This window comes from Pteronotus mesoamericanus, unplaced genomic scaffold (assembly GCF_021234165.1).
Source record: "Pteronotus mesoamericanus isolate MK-2021 breed Mesoamerican mustached bat unplaced genomic scaffold, CSHL_Meso_final contig_52, whole genome shotgun sequence".
Taxonomy (NCBI): Eukaryota; Metazoa; Chordata; class Mammalia; order Chiroptera; family Mormoopidae; genus Pteronotus; species Pteronotus mesoamericanus.
In genome coordinates, this window is record NW_026555189.1 from 5,403,225 (window position 1) to 5,422,039 (window position 18,815).

Here is an 18,815-nt window from a genome sequence, read left to right on the forward strand (position 1 = left end):
TAATAGAGCTCTTATCTACACAGGTGTGTCCTTTTATGTCCAACCTGGAAGTTCAGAACTGGGGAATTAAGCCAGTAGATGGCAATCCTAAGTGTGCAACACAATCTCTCAGAGTTGTAACTTGCCCACTCCCCCTCTCTTTTTCTAGCTTCAGTTGGTCTGGAGTGAGCTCAGGAATTTGCAATTCTAACAAGTTCCCAGGAGATGCTGGTAGTGCTGGTTCTACCACCACACTCTGAGAAGCTCTGGTCTACGCCAGTTACTCAAGAGCCAAGCCAACAATTTTTAAACTAGTAAATAATGTGTTCATTAAACATTTAGCACTGACACTGTACTAGGCATTGGGGGACATAGTAATGAGCCCAGACAGATTTGATTCTATCCTTTTGGAGCTTATATTAGGCAGACATTAACCAATGATTTCACAAATAAAAATTAAATTGAAACTGAATTGGTTCAGAGTCACACAGATACTGAGACCATTTAAATTGAGGGTTTGCTCAATCAACACTGCCAGAGAAGAGATCCCTACGGAAATGATGAGTGGAGAGTAAAGGGGTTAGCTGGGTAAATAGTGCTGGGAATAGTATTCCAGGAAGAGGGAACAGCATGTGCAAAAGCCCCACAGGACTTTTCTGGTGAGCAGAAAGTCCGGGGAGCAGCGAGCGGTGAGGGCTGGAGCAGAAGGAATGAGAAGGAATGAGAGGGAGTGTGCTGTAAGGTGCAGCTGGAGAGACAGGAGGGAGCTGAAACACACAGACTGTTGGTGGGCTCCCAGCCGGTGCCTCACACCTGGTGGTTAGCTCTCCCCCCGCCATCCTGGGATGAGTAACTACGCTCCTGTCTTCCTCCCTTCTGCCACGGCCATTTTTTGCCACATTTGCTCATTCCTCTGGAAGCAGGACTCCGCTCTGCTTCTACTAGCCAGCCCTCCTGGGCCATCAGGTCCTCCGTGTGAGCTCCACTTTCCCATGACCTGTGTGTTTGCCTGCAGCATGGCTGTGCTCAGGAACAGCATCCTCAATGCTAGGCTGTGCACACCTTCCAGGGCGCTCCTGATGGGCCTGCCCAGCCCCGAATCCTCACGTCTTGCCTAATGCCTCTCACATCTGTACTTTACCGGTGGGTCCATATTTTCTCCCCATAACCTGCCAGTCTAACCTCCTTGGATTAGCTGCCCCACCTGGGCATATTGCTCTATCCTCTGGACTCTGGTTCTACAGAAACGCAGGGCAGGCCCACAGTCAGGGGTGACCTATCTGCTCCATACTTACTTCCCACTAATTTTTCAGTGCCTCCTAGCCTTCTGGCTGCCCCTAAAACCTCTGCCTCAGAGCCACTGCATGTGCTGTAACCTTTGCCTGAGCACCCTTTTCCCAGCTCTCCTTAGAATGGGCTCCTTCTCATCCTTCAGGGTTCATTCACACGTGCCCTCCCCAAAGAAGCTGAAACTCATCACCCAACCTGAAGCAACAGCTTCCACCCCCCAACCAAATTAGCTCTACTTTAGCTCCCTATATGCTTTAGTGTCCACATTAGGGGTATTTTAAAAATATCCATCATGGGCTGTAATTACTCCACTTATTTGTTTGCTTATTTACTGACTGTCTCTTTCACCAGTATATAAGCCTCATGACACAGGGACCATGTTTGTGCTGCTAAATGCTGTATCCTTAACCTTTTTCAACATGCTGAACAAAGCACTGGTTCTCAGGAAATATTGATCAATTGCATGAATGAATGATTAAATGAAAAAGTAAGTACATAAGTGAAAGGAATGAAGAAAACATTTTAGACTAATATTCTGTATCTCTCGACTCGTGCTTCTTTCAAAGGACACACATTTTCTGGGTTCTTCTGTAGCCCAGGCATTTCATAATTAACTTTCATGACCAGTCTCCAAGGCAGGCATTTTAACCCCACTGTTGTGATGAAGAAATAAAAGCTCACAGATGCAGCGCCTTGCCCAAGCTGGTGCAAGCAGCACAGCTGGAATGCAAATGTCAGTCTAGTCTAAGGGCAAGGCTGATGGCCTTTTCACCACTCCGAATTTAAGACTTAATAAATGTTCAAACAAGAAGAGTTATGGAAGCACTGCTTTAGCAAGCACCTCTGGGGAAGTGTCAATTTAATTTAGTCTTTAAAGAATTCAGGCTTAAAATTTTGTCTTTTAAAATAAATATACGTATATCCAGAGGTAAGCCCTGTTTTTCCACACAGGCAGGCTGAGAGGTTTCTATTTTCAAGATGCTTTTTTCATCGCAGATTATGGTAGACACACAAGCTCAGGGGTCCTACACACTTGCCCTAACTCTCCAGCCACTGGACAACCATTCCCTGAGTGCTTACTTCATGCCAGGCTGTGTGTGCTAAGCAGGAATACACAGATGAAGGGTCAAGTTTATCCCTGCTCTCCAGGAGCTCACGGGTCACTAGGAATTAGATTATAAATGGACAGCCCAAACAGGATACTCACAGCTCCAATGGAGTGACGCAGGGGCTGTGGAAGGTAGTTCTCTGTTGAGGACTGAGGGGTGGGTAGGAATTGGTCAGGAGATCATGGGAAGGCATTTCAGAGACAAGTGCAATGGCGGTCAGCAGAGGGTAGGCCCAGGAAGCTTTGGGAGGCCAACCAGCCATGGTAATGAGAGGCCATGGCCACGGTCTCCTTCCACAAGGTCCCAAGACTGGCAGCCACAACTGACAACTAAAATAGGGGTAGTGAGCAGCTGTGGGGGTGGGGGTAACAGCAGCATAGCGCTGGGCTTAGGAACATGGATTTCATCTCAGTGTTAAATGAAGCATTTAGTTCTGCCCCTTACTTGCTCTGTGGCCTCAAGGGAGTTAGTATCTCCGTGCCTCCATTTCTGCAACTGTGGAAGGAGATGGCAGTGATCACACCTACCCCTGACTTCTTTGCTTGAATGAGTTGATGCATGTGGAGCACAGGGCCCAGCCCATGGGAGCTCTGGGGCCGTGGTAGCTTTTAGTTCCATTTTTTGGAGTGATCTAACTTAAAGAGAGTTCTTTTGGTTTGGTAAAAGGCCATGAAGAAAAGTGTGCAAAACCTCAACAACCCAACCATAACCCAAGTATCCTTCAGGGTGGGCACAGCTGTCAGCCCAGAAACGATTAGAGCAGAGGCTTGATGCCCTTGACCCTCCTAAAAGAGCAAGTCCCATGTCCAAAAGCACCTGCTATGTGCCAGGCACAGTGCTGAGCACTTCCTACATCCCATCTCTGTGACACATTTTGCCAGCCCTGTGACTCGGGGGCCATGATCCCCACTTGGTGGATGAGGAAACAGACTCAGTGGGTTCAGGTGACTTGCCCCAGGGCTGCTGCAGGCAATGGGTGGACACCGGTGTGATCCATTGCACCTAGATGGCAGGTGAGGGCCCCGGAGGCAGAGTAGCGTTTTACTTTTTTATTTTTTTAATTAATTTATTTTTTCAAATACATTTGTCTCTGCCTACCCCCCACCACTTTCCCTTGCCCCCTCCCCCCCTCCCTCCCTCAGCTCTTCCCCTTTGGTTTTGTCCATGAGTCCTTGCTATATGTTCCTTGACTTTCCCCTTCCCTTCCCTTTCCCTGCCCCCACTCCCTCCTTCCCTCTTGTCTCTGTTGATTTCTTTTCCTTTCAGTGTTGCTGGTCTTATTTTCCTTGCATCTTTGCATTGTTGGTTAGGTTCCGCTTATAGGTGAGATCATATGGTATTTGTCTTTTGCCCCCTGGCTTATTTCGCTTAGCATAATGCTCTCCAGTTCCATCCATGCTGTTGCGAAGTTTAGTAGTTCTTTTTTTCTTTCTGCTGCGTAGTATTCCATTGTGTAAATGTACCATAGTTTTTTGATCCAATCATCTACTGATGGGTATTTAGGTTGCTTCCAACACTTGGCTATTGTAAATTGTGCTGCTATGAACATTGGGGTGCATAGGTTCTTTTGAAGTGGCATTTAGGATTCTTAGGGAATAGTCCCAGCAGGGGAATCACTGGATCAAAAGGCAGTTCCATTTTCAGCTTTTTGAGGAAATTCCACACTGCTTTCCACAATGGCTGCGCCAGTCTGCATTCCCACCAACAGTGTACAAGGGTTCCCTTTTCTCCACAGCCTCGCCAGCACCTGTTGTTTGTTGATCTGTTTATGATGGCCTTTCTGAATGGTGTGATGTGGTAACTCATTGTGGTTTTGATCTGCATTTCTCTGATGGCTAATGATGCTGAGCATCCTTTCAAATATCTCTGGGCCCTCTGTATCTCTTCCTTGGAAGAGGGTCTGCCCACATCCTTTGCCCATTTTTTACAATGTGAGTTGTGGCCAGCCCCGGGGGACCCCCACTGGCACTTCTCGGCCACACAGCCTCCCAGCAGGTACTGAGCAAAGCGGGGGCTGTGCCCTGGGCTTCTCCTGGAAGAAGCCGCTGCAGGTCTCCTGTGTATTCAGGCCACCTGCTCCTCCCTGTACTTCCCAGCATTTCTGTAGATGAATCGGGTCAAACCGGGATCATGCGTGCACTGGGTCAAATACACCACAAATTCAACACTCTCTGCTGTCACTGCATCCTTTTGAAGGTCAGCGGGTGGTGGGAGCGAGATGAATTCTGAGCAGGAGAAGCTGTGTAGAGTTGGATGTCAGTTCCTAGGCCCCGAGTGTGAAGATTCTGTAGCCATCCCTGTCAAACCTTTACGCAGACATGGCTCCTTTTGAGGGTAGCACTGTTTCTTCAGGTGAGAATTTCAAAACTGAAAAGAGCTCAGTGCCTCATTCAATCATTACCAGCCCGATCCATCAACCGAACTGGCCCCGGTGGCTCTATTTAAAGTGCTGCTGGCCCCACAGTAGCCTGGGCATGGGTCCTCCCTCAGTCAGGCTCTCACCAAAAAGCACCCTAGCAGCTCCTTTAATTTAATGGAATAATTGTGAGAAGCACAATTTCTCAGAGGCACAGGGCCAGCCTCATTCCTCGGAGCCCCGGTTCCTGGGGATGTTTGCCTTGCCTGCACATACATAGTCATAGTGGCATAACGCAGAGAGGGCGAGGGCAGAGCCGAGCACCACGGCGCCACGCCTGCTTTCTCCTGCTGTCACGGGGTCCCTCCGGACCTGAGAGACGGGCAGCGCCAGCCCAGGGGTCTCTGGCCCAGAGTCCACAGCAAGATAGTTCGTAAATGCTGACCCAAGATTTTGGTGTCTGTCTTTCCTTGGTCCCCAACTCCTCACCCCTTTATTGGGAATGCCTTCTCTTTGCTCCCCACCATGTGGATCCCTGAAGAATTTCTCTGGAGTGGTGTCCGGCCCTATAGAGCCATTGCTGGGGGAGAAACCCATCTACTTTGCCAAGAGATTAATTCTGCTTTATTGTGTAGCTTTCATTTCCATTCGGATTCGTGGCTCTCCACTCCATTCTTTTTCTGAATTCCTTTCCTCTGAGAACCCGCCGGTGCCATGGCTTCAGCCATCACCTCCAAGCTTCTGACGGAGGGATGGGGCTATTGCACAGTGCCCGGCACAGTGCTTTAGCGCACAGTAGGCCTCTCACAGACAATTAAACAGAGGGCTGAGCACAGCACCCAGTGCACAATGGGCCCCTTACAGGGTGCCAAGCATGGTGCCTGGCACACATTATGCTCCTTAGTAAGTGTTTACTACTAATGGCTCCTGCATGTACTTAGCAATACACCCTCTAGGAATCTTTTCCTGATCACCGTCTCTTCTGTCCAGGTGGTTCAACTCTCATTAATTTCCACTAAGTCCTGATTTCATTATGTGTAAATGAGGAGTTTTCACCTTGTAGGATTGTCTGATGTACACATAAAATGGTCTAACTGCAATGCTCAGCAGGGCAAGAGGAGACCAACAAAACCTGGTGCTATTATCCACCTTACCCTGGGCTCATTTGCCTCTCCTGGGACTCACTTCCCACCTCCCTCTACCTACTGAAATTGTCCCCATCTTTCATGCACCCCCATAGGGGCCATCCACCCTGGCGCCCTGTCTGGTTTTCCTCTCCTCTCATCTTTATGACCCTTACAGTCAGATGCACATGATTCAAGGCTTCTAACTCTTGTACGTGGATTCAAGTGGAGACAGCTCTCTTCCCAAACCAAGAAGGAGAAAGTGATATGAAGGGTAGGTCTATATTATAAATATTTTTTCTCCATTCCTTTTACAATGCCTGGCTCAAGGCTGAGAATGTGTTCAAAAGAAGCTTATCAAGGGACTGGTTTATAAAAGAGTTCTCGTCTCAGAGAATTTATGTTGTTATTTTTTTTCTAGTTTATCAGACACATAATTATGTAGCACACAATATCTGTGATCAAAAAATGAAAAGAAATCATTTTGCATTCCCCTCCCATTGCATGTTAGCAGTTGAGTTTTTCCCCTTTCCTTTCATTTTATGTCCTTATGAGTTGAGAATTTATACAAAGCTGTGATCACAGTGTAGCTGAAATTTGGCACTCTGCTTTTTTCACTCAATATGCTACCATGGGTATTTTTTTCATTCTGTGACAGAGTCTTCATAATTATCTTTTCTTTAGGGGCTGCATAATACTCAAGTGTGTGGGTGCAGTGTAATCCGCTGAACTGTTTTCCTTCTGTTGATAATGGAGGCTGCTTCTGCATCTTTACTATTACGGACGATGCCATCATTCACCCAGTTGACATAGGCTGCACACCTACAGTGAGTCAGAAGCAGTGCTTTCTCTGCAGCAGGCAGCTGTGGGCCCGTTGCTTTTTTCTTCTTTTGGATTATTTCCTGAGGATAGGGTTAGTGGCACAGAGGCCATAACCATATTTGCAGCTTCCCAGTCATTTTTAGTCTAATTCCAGTGTCTCTACTTAAAAACATAAGGAATTATTGGAAGTGACACTTGAAAGAAGGTGGTGGTGAGGTGGGCCTCAGATGCTGTTGCCTTCCCATCTTCTGATGTCAGTAAAATTAACAGATTCGGGGGCTAAAGGCAGCAGGTCAAGGACAGAGAGGGGCAAGGGGATGGAGTTGCTACCCAGGAAATGGGGACAACAGGAACTCCCTGGTCATATAGACTGTCCGTCACATTTTCAGAAGAACTGCCCCTCCTGACCCTCTTCTGTTGTTACTTTCCACCGCCCACCACCTCCAGCTGCATGGGTCTCCTTTCAGATTCTCAAATTTTCCAAGTTTTTCCTGGTGCTGGGCCCTAGCACACGCCTCCCCCAGGTCAGGAATGCTCTTCCTTTGGCCAAATCCTCACCCTTCAATTTTCAGCCCAGGTCTCACTCTTTGATGGATGAGGTGTCTGATTTCCCCATCTGCATATGTTTACTAGCACCTTGTATTTCTCTACCAGGGCACATACTGAAATTGTAAATCCATGAGTTTAAAAAAAATGTCGTCCCCTCTTTCCCAGCTACATTCAAACTCCATGCAGATGGTGACTCTCAAGGTGGTCTGGCTGTGTCTCCCGCCCCTGACTGGTAACCTGGCCCAACACAGACATTCCATATCTGTTAAACAGGTCGGTACGTGAATAAAGGAAGGGATGGATACTCACAAAAGTATCATTAAGAGGGTTAAAGAAAAGATTGCTGAAGGGACAGGGTTCATTCATTTTCCAAACCACAGCTTGATAGACACTAGTTAAAAGAAGGAAGAACTACCTAAGGGTTACAAAAATAGGCAAAGAGAAATCCTGGAGGTCTTTGAAATATGCCTGCAATCTCTAGATTGCAGAACCAGGTGGTGAACTTCTAATACCTAGCTGTAAAGCTCTCTTTTCATGCTCTACTGGAAAAATTGGGACAATTTAAAATTATATACAAATCTCTTTGTTGAAGACAAAAACAAATCTTGAAAATTGAGATTATCAGAAGACTGTCTCTTGATTTGCACTTAATCTCGTCTAAATCTGTCACTCAACCAACCAGCTCTCCCACCCCTTGAGTGCTTCGGTTTTCCGCCTTAAGGTGTTATTGCTGGAAATCGTGATGCTAGTATTACGGTGCTAGCTGGACGACCTAATCTCTTTGCACCTCACAGTTTAGTGCTGCTAAAGGAAAGTACAGAAACACTGGCTTGGGGGCATCCTTGAATCCCCTCAGGAGCTGTGGCTGGAGCAGAACCTGAGAACCAGCCGTGAACTCTGAGCAGCAGGAGGGAGAGCAGGCACAGATCGTCGGAGAACGTGGCGGCAGCTGGGTCTCCCCGACCCGCTGTGTTGGCACTGCACATAGCCGGATCAAGAGTGTCAGGGTCACAGGTGGCCATGCATCACGTTAGAAGCCAGCGTCCCCCTGAGTGACCGCAACAGCCAGCAGTCTGACCTCTCTGCCTCCAGCCTCCCCTCTCCCATCCATTCTCCGCACCGTCGGCAACGGTTCAAACCCCAAGAGCGATCGCGTCACCACTTCGGTCCTCCGCTGGCTCTCTCTCATCCCAAGGCCGGAGTCCGCATTTCCTCAGGCTGTTGTGTGAGTGAGTGAGAATTGACCTTCTCTGGGTAAGGCAGTGCTACAACAGCTAGCACAACAGCTTAGCAAGTTACAAATAAGCTTTGCAAGTTAATTAACTGCTCTATTCCTGGGTTTTATCCTCTGCAAAAGGGGGATAATAATGGGGTTGTTGAGAGGATTAAATGAGCTAACAGAAGTGAAGTATTTAGCAGAACTGGTCCTACTAAGTCCCCGATATATATTTACTATTATTACTGTTACTAATAGTATCAGCCCCCCTCTGAAGGAATGCAGCTGTTCTTTCAGAGAGAGAAGAGCAGGGGCCAGCCTGGTGCTCGTCTGAGCGAACACTTTACCTTTTCACTTCTTGCACATAGTCCGCATTTCGGTCAAAGAGGTGGGTCACGGAGTCTTTGATGGCTTCATGCTTGAAAGTAGAAGCTGTTCCAAAGACGGTCACTTTAGGGATAGTGGAACACAGCTGAGCCACAGCTTGGCCCTAGAAGGGAAATATAATAGATAAGTCACAGAGAGCTACCATCCAACAACCAGTCTTGCTGGGTGTAGAGCAGGATTTCTCAACCTTGCCACTCTTGGCCATTTTTTAGGCTGAATTAGTCTTGGTAGGAGGGAGCCAAACGGTGCATTATGGGATGTTTAGCAGCCTCCCTGGTCTTCACTTACTGGGAGACAGAAGCACCCCCTGTTGTGACAGCTAAAACTGCAGACATTTTAAAATGTCCCCTGGGGGATACAGTCTCCCTTGGTTGAGAGGCACCAATGCAGAGGGATGTCAGAGTGAGCCAGCAAAGCCCCAGCACCAAGGCTTAACAGACATTATTTAACCGTACTGAGCCTCGGGTTCCTCTCTGTAACTTCGCAATAAGGGACCTACTCCACAGGGATCTTGGGGGAAGTCTTATTGTAGTTTGGATCCCCCAGAAGCAGACCCTGAGGCACAGATGTGAGTGTTAATACTTTATCAGGAACATGATTGCAGGAAATACTAGGGTGTCAAGACAGAAATGGAAGGCAGCCAGTAAAGGGTATGTTATCAAGCCTGTATCCACCATGGGCAATTGGAACTCAAGCCCTCCGAAGAACTCTCTGAGCAGGTGTAGAACATACATCAGAGTTATCCCACCAAGTGGTGAGGAAGCTGGAATATTTATCTACCAACTTTCCATATGATACTGGTTGAGGGTTGTTCTGCAGCAGTAACTCTTGCACACTTCTGGCCTGTCCTCTTGGATAGCCAGACAGATCCCTAAGCAAGCTGCCATGTTGAGTTAAGTGCAGAGACGACACAGTGTGGCCAACAGCATCTGCTAGAAACATGTTAAGTGAGGCAATATTTGACACAGGTTGAGCACCTGGCACAAAGCAGGGCACTTAATAAGTACTCAATAAATCTTAATAATCTGTACCCTTTAGTAGCTTATTTATATCACATAGGGCTGAGATGTCTAGCATATAAAGAAAAGGCCAGTGCATGAGGAAATATTAAATAATCCAGAAGAAATCACAAATGCATTTAGAAATGGATGGTTTTTCCATGTCCTTTTTCAGTATACCCAGAAGTTTAAGTCATTGGACAAAATGCTGTGAGCGTGTGCATTCTGAAAGCTTCCCCCTAAACCCCCAACTTTCTGGTAAAGATTCATTCTAAAACCAAGTACTATCTCTTTCCAGTGCCATCTGCCATCCTTAGGAGGCATACATTGTTATGAAGGGAACTTATTCTACCAAAGTCATCTGTGATATTTATTTCTGTCTATCACTTTATTTACGTGTCTTCTTCATATTGGTAGATTAAATTAGGTTGGCAGGTCATTTTGTAGAAATTTAATTCTTCCAACATTTACTGTTGACGGCAACATTGAGAGAATCAGAAATGCCAGATTTGGAAGATCATCCAATTACCCTTTCCCATCATCGTTTTATGGATGAGGGAAGGGGACTCAGGAAGGTTAGGGTGACCCAGTTCTTTGGAAGCAGATGCGAGATTTAAAGCAAGGTCTTCTGATTTCTAGTCATTGCCATTTTCCATTATGCCATGTTGTCAACTTATTTTGACATTTAAGCTAAGCAGACTTTTAAGTTGTGACCAAAAATAGACACAGTACTGACACGCTACTGTGGAAGGAGTGATGGAAGGTCAACATTTCAGAACATGGGTGTGAACCTAGGGCTCCAGACAGGCTATGCAGTTCTCTGTTCTAAGAATAGCTTTGATATTTGGTTAAGTTTTTTTATCCCCTGACTCTAGAGAACACAGAGGGGACTGTCCTCACTAGTGAGTGTAAATATCAACCGTTTACGGAGCAGTCCTCTCAAATTCAACAGGGCTTGAGCTAAGCTTGTTAGTGCTTGGATGGGAGATCAGAATGAGTTCCAACATCTGTGTAATCCCTCCTGCCCTCTGTCCTTACACAAACATGACATTTATCTACTTAGCTATTTCCCAAATCCCTATTATGTACTAGTCACACTGTGCTGTAGATGCTGGAGGGTCAGAAATGACTGACACACCTTAATCCCCATCTCTAGTCCCAAGCCCCTCACTGAGTCCCTGACTTGCATATTTTGGCACCATTTCAGCACCTATCTCTACCTGGCTATCTAAGATTAACACATAGAACTCAACTGATTTAAAACAGAACCAGAGCCATCTCCAGATGAGTTACTCCTTGTATTAGTTTGTTAAGACTGTTGTAACCAAGTTCCACAAACTGGGTGAATTAAACCACAGAAATTATCGTCTCACAGCTCTGGAGGCTAGAAGTCTGAAACCAAGGCTGTTGGCAAGGCTGGTTACTTCTAATGGCTGCTAGGAAAATGTCCGGGCCCTCTCCTTGGCTTGTAGATGGCCATCTTCTCCTTGTGCCCTCACGTGGCATTCACTCTGTGTGTTTCTGTGTCTAAAGTTCCCCTTCTTGTAAGGATACTCATCATATGGGATTAGAGCTCACCCAAGTGACCTCATTTTAATTTAATTAGCCCTGGATAACCCTAACAGAGGGCCCGTTCTAAGGTATTGTGGGTTGTGATGTCATCATATAAATTTTGGAGATACACGATTCAACCCATAACATTCCTCTCACGGCATTTCCTGCCTCGGTGGGTGGAATCACACCATTTACCCATCGCTAAAGCTAGGAATCTGGGGTTATACTGGTTCCTCAGCAAGTGTGCTATTTCCACTCATCCTCTCTTATGACTGTCACTTCTTAGTCTGGATTGTCATCCTCCCCCCCCGGATTATGACAACACTTTTCTAATTGGCCTAGCTATTGCCATGTGCATTTCACACTGTGGACAGAGTGATTTTTCCCAAACACAATACCGAGCATTTCACTGTTTGTTTCAAAGCTTCCCAATACTACAGCTTCCAGAATGAAATGCACGCCCTTTATCACACACGGCCAGCCCTCACAGATCGGACCGAGTCTACCCCATTAATGTGACTGCCCTCCACGTTCCCCATATCCACTCCCTAACAACACACAGAACATCAGCCATCACTGAGATGCACCATGAGCCCGGTGCTGTGCAGCCCTCATCCCGTGGCATTGTCAGCATGAGTCCTTAACCTTATCTTGCTGAGGAAGAAGCTGAGGTTCACAGAGGTGAAGTACCTGGCCCAAGGCCACAAGGGTAAGATGTGGCAGACCTTGACCTCTGTACTCACCAGCTGAGCAACCTTGAGTAACATAGTTCCTCTAGCCCCTCGTCTTAAAGTGTAGAGTGTAATAATATGTATACTCTAAGTAAGATTGTTGTAGGATTATATGACATAATGCGTCCAAGGGCTTAGAACAGTGAATGCAATAAACATTTGCAATCACTACTACTCTGACTATAATTACTTTTTTTCTTGGTGTTTTTCTTATACAAGTAATAGAAGCAGATCCACCATCCCACCATCAGCTCTCAATCTCTCGTGCTATTTAGCATCAGGGCTAGTTTTCTCACATGCTGTCCCTGACCAATCATGCCCGTCCATCTGCTTCTTCAGATGATAGCCACTCCCCCGGATGCATCTTGTCTACAAAGCCTTCCCAGCGTCCCAGGCAGAGTCTCTTGCCTCTTTTCATGCCACCATAGGCCTGTGGCTCTTTCCTCCAGGACAAGGGCCACCACAGTCCTCTGCGGCTGCTAACGGACCCATCGATGAGCTCGCTCCATGAGGTCTCATTTGGCTCCACACCCCAGGGCTCGGGAGAGAGCCTGGCACATAGCAGGTGTTTGCTGAGACTTGGTGAAATGATGCAGGAGAAACTAGAGGAGTTTCATGTAATGGGAAAGCCCCCTCATGGTTTTGCAGATTTCTACAGGGGGAGTAAAGCACGCATTTAATTAACATATCTAGTCTCTGACCCAAGCAGAGCTTTACCATTTCCATTTTAGTGAGAAAGATACATATATATTGTATATGTAATATGCAATACATTGATATACAAATATTCTATAATAGAATAATGTATAATTAGTACTATATATATATAATTAGTATATGTATACATATATAATTAATATCTAGTACATATTCCATTTCTAATATCAAATAACAGTAATATAATAATATAGTATACTCCTCCCCCATTTGCAGTTTCATTTTCCTTGGTTTCAGTTACCTGAGGTCAGCCACAGTTTGAAGGTGTTAAACTGAAAACTCCAGAGATAAACAACTCCTAAGTTTTAACTTGAGCACCGTGCTGAGCAGCGAGACGAAACCTCGCACCATCCCACTGCGTCCTGCCCAGCACGGGAATCGCCCTGTGCCCAGCCATGCCCCTGCCCTGCACGCCACCCCGCCCCGCTAGTCGCTTAGCCGCCACCTCAGCTACCAGACCGACTGTTGGGGCAGCACAGTGTTTGTGTTCAAGGAACTTATACTTTATTGTTATAACTGTTCTCTTTTATTATTATTGTTGCAAGCTCTTACTGTGCCTAATTTATAAATTAAGCTCTGTTGCAGGCATGTATGTGTAGGGGAAAACACAGTATTTACAGGGTTCAGCACTATCTGCAGCTTCAGGCATCCGCTGGGGGTCTTGGAGTGTGTCCCTTGTGAATAAGGGGAGGACCACTGTAATATAATAATTAATATGATTATTATATATGCACACATAGTATATAATTAGTATAACATTCAAGTATTATATATTATGTCATAATTTATGTTATATAAATAACGGGTAGAAAACAAATTCAGTGCCCATCTACTGGCAGCACCCCCGCCCGCACCTTTTAGCTCTGTATTAATTCAGTCAGGCAATGAGAGGCCCTTGCAAGATCCTCCATGATTGTCTAAAGTAAATAATGCTCAGCATTCTGTATTTAAGCAGCAAAGTGCTTTCCCTCACATTTATAGAAAATCTGTACTCTCCCTTCTGCAACTCCCAAGGTGAATGCAGGACCAGCACCTAATTTATCCTTGTTTCTCCCACATGCCTAGCAAATAGCACAGACTCAATAAACATTTGTAGAAGACGGAATGACTTTTCAATAAAAAGGATTTTGCAATTTACCTGCAACCCAGAATGGAAAATGAACAAGACAATCCATTCTCCTCGCCACAGCAATAAATGGAGATATGCATGTACTTGTTTTTAATTGATTTCCCTTTCCCTCTTTAGGATGTAAGAGTTCCACAGGAAGCCTCTGCTTCTCCTCCCTGTGGCTCACAGTGCTGCAGTAACAGCTGCTGCGGGTCCTTTTGTCTCACCATGTGCCAGGTAGAGTGCTAAAGTGCTTCATTAAATCCTCAAATCACTTTCGGAGTACCTTCGTTTCCCTTTTATACTGAAAACGGGGATTCTGAGAGAGAAAAGAACTTGTCCAAGGTTATATGGCTTGTGACTGATGAAGCTCAGAGCCAAACTCGGCTGCAAGGCCACTCATCTGTGTCTTCTTATCCATCAGCTAAGCACTCGAGTTGCTGACAGGGAACTGAAGTCTTAGAGAAGCACAATGGGTCCTTGGCATCAGCGGGGAAGGCTTCAACGAGCCACTCTCTGGACAGTTTTATCTCCAGGTTGGACCTATTTCAACCAGATCAGTCCTAATTCTGGAGCTATAGAGGCCCCCTCAAGCAGAGCGCAGCCTCGGGGAAATCCAGGAAGAGTAGTTACAAGAGAGCTGTTTTGCACCCCTAAAACCTTACTTATATTAACACACTGGCAGCTCAAAGCATGATCTTATTCCAGAAAAGGTAGGCACAGGACACAAATGATTAGAGGGGCAAGTACATCTATGTAAAAGGCTTAATACACTGCTGTCACATACTAAGTACTCAATAAATGCCAGTTGTTAGCTATAACTGCCCTGAACTTAGGACTGAGCCTGGTTGAAATTCTGGTCACTCTAAATGGGACTTTAAGATAGATGGTTCTGTCAGTGCAATGAGATTCAGGATCCAGCCTCAGAAATTCAATGAAACAAGAGGCAAAGAATGGATGGCTCTGTAATGTAGATACCATCTTCCTCCTCAGTTGTTTCTCATAGTATACGAGAATTCTAGCTTGGCCATATGGAAAAATGCTCAGTCATTCCTAAGGACCAATTACTTTCCCACCACAGGACCTTTGCACATGCAATTTCCACTACTTGGAATCCTCTTCCCTGTCTTTTCTCTGGCTGATTGCTAGTCATCCTTTGAATGCCAGCTTCTCTGTTACTTCATTGAGTCATTCATTCTATCATGATGGGGCTATTTAATTAGTGCCTCTAATAGGTTAGACACTAGAAGAGGTGCTGGAAATACAAAGGTGGACAAAGTCATATATGGCCTGTTATCTTGTAGCTTGCATTCTAATAGAGGCAACAAGTATTAATAAAATAAATATGCTATTAAAAGTACAGTTATACATTTGTACTAATAGGTTGTGAAAACCAATTCCAACCACTGAACCACTAAGATGAGAGCACATTGGTGCAGTACTACATTCTTGAAAATGTGCAGAAAATGAGTGGCATGCAGTAAACCCGTGTAGACGCATGGGGGGAGCGACCAGATAAAGTGGGAACTTGAGCTTGGTGATCTCTGTGGTCTCTCCAGTTCTATGACTTGTAGGTCTTGCTGACACGTTCTTTATCTGGGCTCAAGGAAGTCTATTTGAAGAAGCCCCCAAAGAGAATGGAAGTTTACTCATTTCCCCAAGTTTGGTGGAAAACGAAATCCTCTGTTGCTAGCTTGATCATTTCCAAGGTCACTTTTAAAATAGAATTATGTGTCTCTTCCAAAAGTTGTTTTCACTTCTCAACAGCTCATGGAAACCACAGGCCATTCATGTGGTCAAAGAATGGAAAAGATTGAGCTTGTGAATGTACTGAGAAGACGCTTGAAGGAAACGGTGAGGTGAGTTTTTTCCTTCCAAAGAATTGTGAGTTTACTCTTTCATCTTCATCAATGCAGAGAGGCACTTGGACTAGAAAAGATAACTGAATGTTATCGTGACATCTAGTACATTGGATACCTGAACCATACTTATGCTTACCTGTGACAATACAAACTCCCACGTTGGGATTTAGACACAGGGTTAGAAACCTTTTTTTTTAGATCAGTGCTGTCATTTTCCTGTCAACAATTTAGTTGACTTGATTGTTGTAAAAAGAGAAAATTCAAATCCCACTGCGTGGGCTACTCCATGTGACTGCCATCAAAGGCAGCAAAGAATATCCTGTCTTCTCGCCCAGTACACACTGACAATGAGTCAGCCTTTCTTCGTCTTCGTCTTGTTTGTCAGAACTACACATGACACTCCCTGTAACATACATGTACATGTGCTGAGAACTTCAACAGCAAGAAGCTTCAGGGGCAGCCATGACCTGTGTGGCTCAGTTGGTTGGGCAACGTCCTGCAAAGCAAAAGGTCACTGGTTCAATTCCCAGTCAAGGCACATGCCTGGGTTGCAGGTTTGGTCCCTGGATGGGGCGAGGGATGTTTCTCTCCCTCTCTTTCACCGCCCCTCCCCTCTATCTAAAAATACATAAATTAGAACATCTTAACAAATGGAAAAGAAGCTTCAGGGGCAGGTGGCTGAGAGAGGAGAGAGCAAAGGAGGGAAAAAGTGAAGAGTGGGACAAGTATTTTTCAACTGCTTAAGATTTAAGTATGCAAACCTTTCTTTTCAGTCCAACAAAGCAATAGACGCATTCTTTGGGAAGACACAGTAGATGATATCTTTTTTTTCCTCTTTCATTTATTATGTGGATCGGTGCTTTCCCATATGCGGTGCTGGAAGCAGCAGCATCCATGTTGTCTGGAAACTTGTTAGAATGGAAATGCAGATTCTCAAGCCTTATCCTAGACCTACAGATTCACACACTCTGGGGGCGCAGCCTGGCAATCAGGGCGTTAACCAGCCCCTCCAGGGGATTCCACTGCAGTTCTGTTCTTCATCCAAGGCAACCATCATTCGCGGCCCTGCTCCATTTCACGTGATTTAGACGCTAAGCCCCCATGATGCTCAGGATATGTCAACGTCAGATACCTCATTTAAAAGCAAGGTGGGGCCTGAGTATTAGTATATGTTTTATAAGTTCCTTGGGTAATTCTCATGTGCAGCCAGTGCTGAGTCCCAGCAGTCTATAAAGTTCTCCTTCGTCTAGTTGGGTCAGTTTTGGCATTGTTACAATCCTTTTTCCTCCTTGAGGCTGACATCACAGCACGTGGGTTTAGTAGGTGGGATCCTGTAGGTCAGGGCATGACTAACAGTCTTCTGTAAGTCACAGAGGCAAGATGAGGGAATAATCCCCATCCCTATTCGCAAGGTCCGAAGCTCCGGATGTTTGGAGAGTTTCAGCCTCCCTGCTCCCTGGGCCTCAGCTACGCTGCCGAACCCACAGGTTTTCCCAGCCACTCACAGCCCTGCCCATCACTTGACTGCAAGAGTGAACGTTTAAACCTTTCCTCCTGCTCACACTGTGCTCAGATCACTGCACAGTCACTCAGTTGCAAAGCAGTAGGGCCAAGGGGTGAAGGCTGTAGATTTGTTTACTGAACTTTACCTGCACAGAGCTTCCTGTGTGCCAGGTAGGGCTCTACGTGCTCTAGAAACACCGTCTCAGTCGAACTGCATCATGACCTCTGGGAGGTGGTACTGCTTTATCCTCATTTCCCAGATGAAAGAACTGAGGCACAGAGCAGTCACGTAACTGCCCAAAGTCACGCAGCGAGGGAACAGCTGAGATGAGAACTGAATGCACGCTGTCTGGCCTCGGTGTTCATAATCCTAACTAGTGCCCTGTGCTGCAAGACAGTAGTGGGTCTGGAGGCAGAAAGGAGAGAAGGAAGGGGAACATCCCACATTCCCTGTCAAGCACTGTGCTGGGCACCTTACACACATCTCATTTTACCCTCCCAACATCATTTTCCCATCCTGAAGACAGGCTCAGGAGGAGAGGCTTACAAAGAGCAAGAGACTAACTGAAGGTTATCCTTCTAGTAATTGGAAACTAGCTCAGAAAGGCAAAGTGCTAGCAACTGGAAGTTACGGGATTAAATCCAAGCCTCCTCGTGACAAAGGCTGGCTTCTTTGTTCTTTGTTACTGGGCACCAAAACAGTTGAATAGGAGTGAGACACACAGGTGCTGCAGGGCAAGGGGGAACTCCTGGATCCCATCCTGATTCCGTCCTGGAGCCGCCACTTAACCTCGTCAAGCCTCAGGTTTCTCTTCCTTAAGCCAGGGATGGCAGTATCTACTCTGTGAGGCCAAGCATGGGTCCAAGGAGGTAACCTGTTGTGTGACTTATCAGAGATGGCCCAAAGCAGGTGCTCCCTAAGCTGGTCTCTTCCCAGCACCCTCAAAGCCACCTCTTCTGGGAAGCTTTCCTAGAGATCCCGAGAAGAGTTAATGTCTCCTGCTTTGCCCCCAAACTCGCACACATTGCTGTTCAGCCATCTTCCACTTGAGGCGGTGATTCTCCTTCTCTCCCTTCCCTGTTCCTCTCCTTCTTTGAGCATAGAAATGTATTTCTCAGAGCACCACTGGAGCCCCACTACAGTGAGATCAAGGCACCGGTTCCCCTGAAAACAATTCACAGATGCTCCCTGGGCTGGGGCGAGGCGGACCTCGCCCCTATGCACACCCACCGGCAAAGGCCTGCTCCCAAGAATCCGGCCACCTGTGGGAACATAGGGAGGGGCAGGAAGGATCTGGCAAGAATGACTCCCACTGACCGGCATGAGCCCACCTCCCTCCTTGGTGCTTGAAACCCTTGGTCTTAGCGTGGCTGGGTTTCCTACGGAACAGTCAGCACTGAGCACAGCAGGCAGCTTTGGGAATGAGGGTGGCAGGGACATGACTTTCTCTGAGGAGGTGGTCCCATGAGCACTGGGGCCTACTGTGGTGATGCATCAATGACAGGCCAG

General features: G+C 46.3%; 1 protein-coding gene across 1 annotated transcript in view; it reads right to left on the reverse strand.

Annotated features, from left to right (window-relative positions):
* Positions 1-18,815, reverse strand: part of VAT1L (vesicle amine transport 1 like) — a 137,560-nt gene that overhangs the window by 71,819 nt on the left and 46,926 nt on the right. Inside the window, exon 4 of the mRNA XM_054579159.1 lies at positions 8,793-8,935. Coding sequence (XP_054435134.1) covers positions 8,793-8,935 — 143 coding nt within the window. The remainder of the gene's footprint in view (positions 1-8,792; positions 8,936-18,815) is intronic.